The 9,062-nt window shown below is 30.9% G+C and overlaps 1 protein-coding gene across 1 annotated transcript; it reads left to right on the top strand.

Moving 5' to 3' along the window:
* Window positions 1-1,034: 1,034 nt before the first annotated feature.
* Window positions 1,035-6,093, top strand: LOC148270717 (uncharacterized). The gene is made up of 4 exons (XM_088242269.1): window positions 1,035-1,354; window positions 2,922-3,196; window positions 3,839-4,009; window positions 4,830-6,093. Exons 1-4 carry the CDS (start codon window positions 1,150-1,152, stop codon window positions 4,914-4,916), a joined length of 738 nt encoding a protein of 245 aa, XP_088098395.1. The 5' UTR covers window positions 1,035-1,149; the 3' UTR covers window positions 4,917-6,093.
* The last annotated feature ends 2,969 nt before the right edge of the window (window positions 6,094-9,062 follow it).

The following is a 9,062-nucleotide window of genomic DNA, read 5'->3' as shown; positions in this document are numbered from 1 at the left end:
CATAGATTTCATCATGTATTCTAGATTTAGTGTACCCACGCACAAGCAATGCCTACGCGGGATTTTTTGTTTTATAAATTAATAAAGTGATATATATTATGTTAAAAAAATGTAAGAAAAAAAATAGTAAATAAATAATACAAATTCAGCGTCGGTGTTCGGTTAATGACGCCAAAGCCGTATAATCTCTGCCGGCGCCTGTCATTTACACAGAAAGCAAACTGCATTACGTCATTCGATTTTTTTAGATGAATAATTTTATTAATATTATAAAATGCTTGTGCACAAACAAAAATGACCGATAAAGTATTGTGAATAGGTGAATACACTTATAAAACTTACAGATTATAGCACGTTGGCGGTCATGAATACGTGGGATAAAAAACTATAACTTACAATAGTTCTGCATCCAGCCAGCGTTATTTTGTATGGCGTAATAATTATTATGTTTGAGATATGTAATGTAATTGTTTAATTTTTGTTATGTAAAAGAAACCAATTCTTAGGAGTATTAAAATCGATGTAATAGATATTTTGGTTCTAAGAACTAAGATTGAGTAAAATTCTTATTTTCCACACCACAGCGAGGCTATTATACTAATTTGCATCTATTAAACTCTTTAAAAAAAAATTAATTGAATAAAAATAATACCTTGCGTGAATAATACATTTGAATCGATAGATAATACCTATCCACAAATTTACGATTCTTTTCGAACATCCCTATTTTTTATTGGGGTGCGGCAAGTGACAGATATCAGCTGTTCCGGTTCGCGTGCGCCGGTCAGCGCTATATATCAGGAGTTTTATAGTGAATATTAAATAACGCACGCCATTATATTGGTTTCGTAAAATGAATGAATTAAATATTAAACTTTTATTTATTTTAAATCATAGCACAATGATTAATCGGCAGACAATCGTGTTAAACCGACACATTTTAACAAATAAACACATGGACATTATGTGTTTTCCAGGCGCGGATATCGTGATCTATTTTTAACGTAAATCTGGTATATTTTTGTCTCCGTTTGAAGCAGAGGGGTACTTAGATTCTCGCCGTTTGTATTACATAAATAACTAGTAGAAGATGCCGTGAATACATATGTGATATCTTGACACATATGCTGCAAATTGCCGCAATCGAGAATGCTTTCCGCAGAATTTTTCGACAGAAGTTACAGTTCTAAAAGGAAGTTCAGATACGAATGGATCTCGTCGCTCGCTGGAATACTTTTCACAGCTTCTTTACCCCCGATACATATATTTTGTTTGTGGTTCTTTTGGCAAGATTATGCGAGGGATGTTGACAAGCGAACTTGCACATGCTCCTGTTGGGATACTGTATTCAAAGGTAAATATAATTTTATGCATGATTTGTCTTATCGTCTTGTAGAATTGTTTAAAATTTAATTCTAGTTTTCCATGTTTACAACCCAAGAATAATGTTTCGGTACATAAGTAGTGTATGGTGACCAACTCTATTAGACCTAAGGTTACCAACAGTTACCATAATTTCTTCCTTTAAAATATGGTATATTAAGTACAAACTATCAAACACATATTTATTTTATTCTTAGTTGGCATAGGTAGATGTTTGACTAGCTTGTGACATGCAAAACAGTGGTTTATTTATTTGGTTCTTTATTGTTTACTTTTTATCATATCAACACTCGACTAACTTACTACTCTGCTCAATGTATATTTTTTTCTTATAATCATTGTTAGGTTACTAGAATGGAATTCTTCAATGCGCTTTGTAGGTGTAAGACGTTCGTTAAAGTAAATGTCATAAACTATCAAATTATTTCAAACTTAAAATTCATAAATAAGGTTTAGAATTTCAATCGTCTAGGCACTCTGGAACTGAAGGATATGTTGTAATCCAGCTCTCATTTGTAAACGATTTTGAAAAAGTAATTAGAAAAACCAAAATTCAATTTTTAAATAATGTAAATGGGGGCTAAGTTTCATACCGTCCATGCGCTCTGTAGCTACAAGACATGCTGTAATCTAGCTCCTATCTGTTATTAAATTAAATTAAATTTTAATTGGAAACAAGGAACTAGAATCCCAACCGTCCACCCGCTATGTAGTTGCAAAACGTGTTGGGATGTTTATTGTACAGCGCCCTTGAGGTGATTTTCACTAAAATGACGCTTTATAAATTATCCATAATAATAGTAATAATGAACGACATTGTCCGGTAAAATTTTATATATATTGTGTACACACTCATGAGCCATATTTTTTATTTATTGAAAAATCATATATTACATATGAATTACATTCCCAGTGGTGCTATTCTGAACTGCTCTCGTGGCCGTAAAAAACACTTTACTCTCCTATATAAAAGTGTTTTCTACGGCTGCAAGAGCGTTTGGAATATCACTCCAGGAGGTACTACAACTCAATTCGAGACTTAAATAATATTGATAAATATTTTAAAAAGCACATATTAAGAACAAACAAAAATAAAGCACGTTTAACACACCTTTATGACTAAATATAACATTTTGTTTTTTCACTCTTAACATACTCGCATAAATTTGTAAATAAACCATCCACCTTAAAAACGTTACGGGTACCTAATGCAACATTTAGTGTGGACTTAGAATGAAATAAAATGAAACTAAAAAAACCAATGAACAAAACAACTGCCAACAGTTGTTAATAAAATAATCTTGTATTTAGACCATTCCGTCTTCTAAATCAAAGGTATTGTGGCAAAACGAGAAATGTCATGCCCGGATGTTGAAATGATTGATTTCAAACGCTTTTCTAGATCGTTCTTATTTGGCTATTAAATAAATAAAATAAAAACATTTCTTTCACTTCTTTCCGGCTTGATTTTAATTTTCCGTCTAAGGAAGTATTACTGTTTTTGTATTTTATTTCGGTACATTTTGTTGTTATTTCAGGAACATACGAATCAGGCATAGCATCGTATAAGCACTTTTACTTCAACTCTACGGAGAACACGTTCAAGATATGGATCTTGGTAGCGCTGTGTGTGATTCTCCTACACGAGTGCGTGCGTTGGTTAGTAACGCTGTGGCTCACGTGTCGCTTGAGATACTCCATGTCTCTTCTCTTCTTCTCATCTCTGTTCTCCCATTACTATTCCTGGTGGATATACATTAACTATTATAATGACGAGTTTTATTCGCAGTGGTATCACCAGCTATTTTTTACTGTAAGTATTATCGTTTATTTCTATTATTTGTGGTGCCATCAATGAGTTCTAAGGTTCTGCTCCTGTCTTTTTCATAACTAACTTGTTAAAAGAATTGTCTGTTTTACAGTATCTCTCTGGATATTGGCATATTTTACATTACAATAGAGTTTAGAGAGGATGACTTCTTTTATCGATGTACTTTTTTCTTAAAAATAAATTTAGTAGACTCAAATCAGTGTTTGATATGAATATTAAGATTCTAACAATCTGAGACAGGTATAATTGAGAAAGTGTTAAATTTTTGTTTTTGAATATTTGTATTTCAAAATATCTCGTCTTTTGCTTAATGTAACACGACATTACAGCACCGTTTTTACAATGGAAGTAGAGATGACTGATTACATAATGGAGGTGCATTTTTTATATTTCTTTTTAAAGCGTTTCATAGTCTTGCAGCCTGAACAGTGAACAAGTTGATGGTGATGTTTAATTGAAATATGCATTTATTCCATGACTATAAAATATTGCAGTGAAAAAAGAGCATTTAAATAAATATTTCATGCCAACCATGACAGGTATACAATGTACCCGAGTCTAGTTCACTATTTAATAAACCCAGTCCATTTATACTACTAGTCAGCGTTTTTTTTTATATTGCAGATCTCTGAAGTACTATCGACTTGTGTGGTTTTATGGTTATGTAATCGAGAGAGACATGTGACGGTAATCCCGGCCTTAACAATAACTTCAATAGCTGTGATGCATGTTGTTGCTGCTTCGAGGGACCAGTTTCTTGTTAATGTTCTACAGGGAGAAGGGCATGCTCATCAGGTAAACTTATCCGATGCCTAAAAACGATGAAAAAATGTGCATGGCCAATATTGTGACTTTATCACATAAAAATTAGTAAAAATAGTCATTTATCGGAAATTCAAGTAATGATGTATTTTAAAAACATTGTAAATAATATATTTTTTTAAATACGTAGGTACAGTCCATTAAAATCTTTCATACCCTCTGCTTTACGTTAGCGTAGCATTAAGTTTTCTTATAAATCATCCCAGTTACCGTTTTAAAAGTGAGGCTAGAGAGGCTCTGCCTCGCTAAAAATCATACCTTGAATAAAAACCTCTTATATAAAAATGTATCAATCTAAAAACAACCCTATTCCCTTGTCCAAAATACAGTTTTTGCAACCCATGGGCAATGCTCGTGATATTTTCAGTCTATTAATTTAGTCGGGGTATCCAGCTATCGTATTTATCCATTCATTTTTATTTATATAATTTTACAACTAGTTATGCGGGTCTGGAACACATACTAAGAAAAAAACAGGTATTTATTTACAAGATTTTCAGTTTGTCCCAATTTTAGTAAACAAGGACCGGATTCAACCCCTAGGGAGCTGTTAATATTAACATATTACAACAGAGATGAGTGTGTAAAGTGGCCACTTAAACCAGTCAATGACAGGTCATAAGCCCTGTAGATGCCTAAACTTCTATATTTCCTTCTCTAAAGTGTTCTTCATCTCTGTTGTAATATGTTAAGGTATTTATTTGTTAAAACTCTTCTTCAGGACTTTTTACTAAGTTATACATTTAAAATAATTTCAGTAATACAATTCTATAAATATTTTTCTTCTTCTTAGGTTGTTCGGGACATTGGATTTATGGTACCAGACATCTTTCATGTTATAGTTCCATTGCTAAGTATTGGTCGACGATCGTGCATATAACACTCCGCAAATAAAGATCGAGGAATTACTTTTATTAGCAAGCACATATAATAAATCCTACCTGATGTATCAATTTTGAAAATAAATGACATAGCTCTTCGCAAAGTTGTCATTTAAACTGTAAAAATGTTGGTTGACTTGTATTTATAAAAATAAATTTATGTTTTTTGTAAAAACTCGCACAAATGAAAAATAATGAATGTAGAGGTGCTGAATACAATATTTCTATTGAAACAGTGATTAGAAAGTTTATTTCATTGTTTAAAATAATGGACATCGTAATGTGTATTTAATGTTAAATTTTAATGTAAAACATACTAGACAATACAGTAAATAGTTTCGAAATAAATGAATACTTTGATATTCAAAAGAGTCTGTGCCAAGTAATTTGAAACTGCGTAGTTAAACACTACAAGTATATTGCTGTGAGTTATAAGATATGCCTTAGAAAGACTTATGATAAGATCCAAAGATATATTTTGTATGCAACCTATATTTTAGAATTAAATTTTCCCAGTAATTCTACAAGAATTTTGAAAATTTTTGGTGTAATTTACAATCTGAAAATCTTAATTGAAACAAGTGAAATAAAGCAATAATATTTATTATTTATTGACTACTTTGCTAACCGATTCGTGGAAAATTGCTATTTCCAAATTGACCATTAAATAAATTTTATTAGTTATCCATTCATATTTCTTACAATAAAACAAAAGCGTTACAAATTTCTCAACCTGAGTACCTATGGCCCGTTGCATCGCTGTAAACTGTAGCTAACTTAGTGTTTGATAATTATAGAATGGGTGACTCTATTAGCCAGTGGCGTATTATTACTCCATGTAGTGATTATATTCAAACATTCACATACATACTAAAAATGCTTGACCATAAACTTAGTGATTTTAATTGGTGATATAAAGGCAGCTCCCGTATTGCAATGGCTAAGAAACTTGCTACACATATGGGGATTCCATATTCGATTCCCGGTGATATCGCAATAACAATGTAATGACGGTTGTTCCGTACTCTAATTCACCAATGTAACAAGCTAGTAATAAAAAATTTGGCTAGTAATAAAAAATATATTTTAAAAATGAGATGATACACGAATAGAAAGCATAGTTCACACTTAGTGAAACTCATAGTGAAAATGTATTTAACAAATGTTTTAACCAAAGAATTAATAACCTAAGTATTTGACTGCAAAACTTGTAAATCGACACTGTCAAAATTTGATTCATGAACAGTGCATTATTAATATAATAACTCAACCCGTCAAATAATGCATTCTTCGTATACGAATATTATAAATAGTTTTTTTTCTCAAATTTATATTTTTTATGAAAAGTTGCCTCTTTATGTAGTAAGAAATTTCACATGAATTCATCGTTATTTTAATGCCAAAAAATGTCTAGTCAACAACTTACCTGTGTTTTCCATTCAACTTCTTAACAAAAAATCATATTGTCAAAAAAATTATATCAGTTGTGTAAAAAATGCATTTACGTATTACTAAGAAGATTATAAATATAATATTAGAGAGGGGTATGTTTTCAAATATGGCTTTTCTCACATGCAAAATAGTTTTATTATATCACACCCCCAGAAGTACTCTATGGTATGTCTAAATCAGCAATTTTACTGGAGAGCAAAAAAAATATTTTTAAACAAATGTGATATTTTGTTGGTGATAGTGCAATATCGCATATTTTTTCTACAATAATATCATATTGGTATGTACATATCTTATCTTTGAAAAATTCTATAATATACGAATCAAAAGTTTTTTTAAATTTTGACAGCATTCTCTAGTTTTACGTTATTTAGATTTTTTATTGTTTTGGATTTTTGATCATCTTACAAGATACTAATTTTCCAAGGTTTCCTTTTGTGCAATATGCTTTTAGATGGAATTCCAAGACGTGTTTTGAATTCTTTAGCCTCTTCTGAAATAATCTTATGCTTCAGTTCAGTGGTTTTAAAAAAAATAGTATTTGTTAATAGGTTATTGAATAAGGAAAATATTAAAAAAAATATGTATCATATTATCAGCCTTATGATTTTTTAAAGTTTTGTTAATAATATATATAATATATAATTTAATGCTCTAATATCGAAGTCTAAGTGGCTTAACTTGAATTTTTAAAATGCATATTGAAAAACAACTAAATGAGACATCTGGCCATCTTTGTAAATATACTCCTCAAATTATTCCCTCATTATTACTCTCTTCATCCTCCAAACTATCTAGTTATTTGAATAATCACTTTGATATGTAGATCACATAGTTTATGATGTGAATTGGCATGGTTTTCTGCATAGATAGGTTCATAGGTCCATTATTACTAAACTTTAAACAGAAATACTTGACTTATTATAGATTCCTGTAATGATATATCTGAACTTTCGTAGCTCCATTAGATTCTATACCCTTTTATAATATATTGTTATTCTACTTACATATACCTATATTAAAGTAGTTGGTATAATAAGTAACCGTCATTTTCACAAATAACCGTACATTAAAAAACATATTATGTTCTAAAGTAAGAATAAATCAATAATTGTACTGCTCTCTCAGTGTTTTTTTTATGCATTGTTACCATTCAAAATAAAATATGTACATGGTTTACATAAAAAATACCTTTTGACTAATTTTATAACTAGTGTAAGAACATTTCGTTTTCCATTTCGTCAATTTAAAGATGATTTTATATTAAAGCTGTTGTGACTTTTTGGTTGTTAAATTGTATAGCTCAGAACCTTTAATCTGCTCGTTACAACCAAGTTCTACTGTATTTGGCATTAAAATTGTGACCAAGGTTGCTTTATTGCTCAAAAAATTGTGAATTTTGTAAAAACTGAATGTGATAGTTCCGTATTGTCTTATCCTTGTGTTTGTAGGTTATTTGAGTAATCTCAAAATCTGTGTGGTGTAGTTTCTATCTGTGAGACTTGTGATCGATACAATACTTGCATTTATCTAATTACAATAACTTTACGATGATCTGATATCAACAAGGCCTACTTGTGAAATATGGCCATTTCTGTGACATATCGCTCGTGTATGACAAATAATGTCATGTTTATTAACTGTTATATTTTTATTTTAACCAAAAAACCATAGAATTAAGAATAGTCCAGAAGGAGCGTAGAATCATATTTGAATACATCGGACTGTGTCCAATAATTCCCCCACTTATACCCGTATGCAGAGACAAAACTTAAGGTGAGGAAAGTACATTCTAATTTCAAGTGCAGAGAATAACCCGAAGGTGAAGACAATAGAATGTACTCTCCTCACCTTAATGTTTGTCTCTGCATACGGGTATTAGACACACTTTCGCCGCGCGCATACTTCAAGTCTGCGCGTAATATTGCCAGATCGCGAAGAATATAACCATAACACAAATGTAAAGTAAAAAAAAACAATTTGTTAATTTTTCTAAAATTTTATTGTGCACTCGGAAACATTGATTGACACAATAGAGTAGATAAGTAAAGGGTCATTTAATATGAGGAATTAAATTAATGAACTTTGAACTTAAAATAAATTTTATTTTACATAAAACAGATATTTTTATATCATGTTAAATAATATTTTATGTTTTAAAGATAATGTCGGTCAAATGTCCACCTCGGCGTTGTTAAATCTGAGGTTCAATTTTAATTATTTATCTTATTATATGAGCAAAGTAGGGTAAAAAAATTTACTACCCTGGCAACACTAACGAAATGTTCATTTTGTTGCTTCGACAATCTGACAGATGGAAAAAGAATTCAATTTTTAAGTAATGGATTTGTGACAAACAAATTCATTTGCTAATTACACATGAAATGTGATTGCATCCTGTTTCTTTAAGATCCTAGCAGTATTTCTACACTTTTTAAGGACACAACACGGCATGGTTAAATTCGAATCAGGAGTTGCGTACTGAGCGACGTCTACAAAAAACTAATGGGTCAAAACGTAAACCTACTAATTTATGAGTAGTTGAGTCGCCTTCTGTTTGATGTGCGTATGCGGTTTCTGGACTGTTCTTAATTCTATGCAAAAAACGTACTTAACTCTTAAAAGACTGTGCTGAATAATCCCTTTGCAGCCGGTGGTGTAACACAATGTGACCACAAGCATAAGTCGAGATA

Source organism: Micrasema longulum, unplaced genomic scaffold (assembly GCF_059751315.1).
Source record: "Micrasema longulum isolate JH-2025_06_02 unplaced genomic scaffold, ASM5975131v1 h1tg003545l, whole genome shotgun sequence".
NCBI classification, from domain to species: domain Eukaryota; kingdom Metazoa; phylum Arthropoda; class Insecta; order Trichoptera; family Brachycentridae; genus Micrasema; species Micrasema longulum.
This window is presented reverse-complemented; position numbering and strand designations above follow the sequence as displayed.

Excerpts from the sequence above, each read along its gene's own strand:
- LOC148270717 (XM_088242269.1), top strand. The coding sequence starts at position 1,150 with ATGCTTTCCGCAGAATTTTTCGACAGAAGTTACAGTTCTAAAAGGAAG. Across the intron at positions 1,355-2,921 it reads TTGGGATACTGTATTCAAAG|GAACATACGAATCAGGCATA; the intron begins GTAAATATAATT and ends TTGTTATTTCAG. Across the intron at positions 3,197-3,838 it reads ATCACCAGCTATTTTTTACT|ATCTCTGAAGTACTATCGAC; the intron begins GTAAGTATTATC and ends TTTATATTGCAG.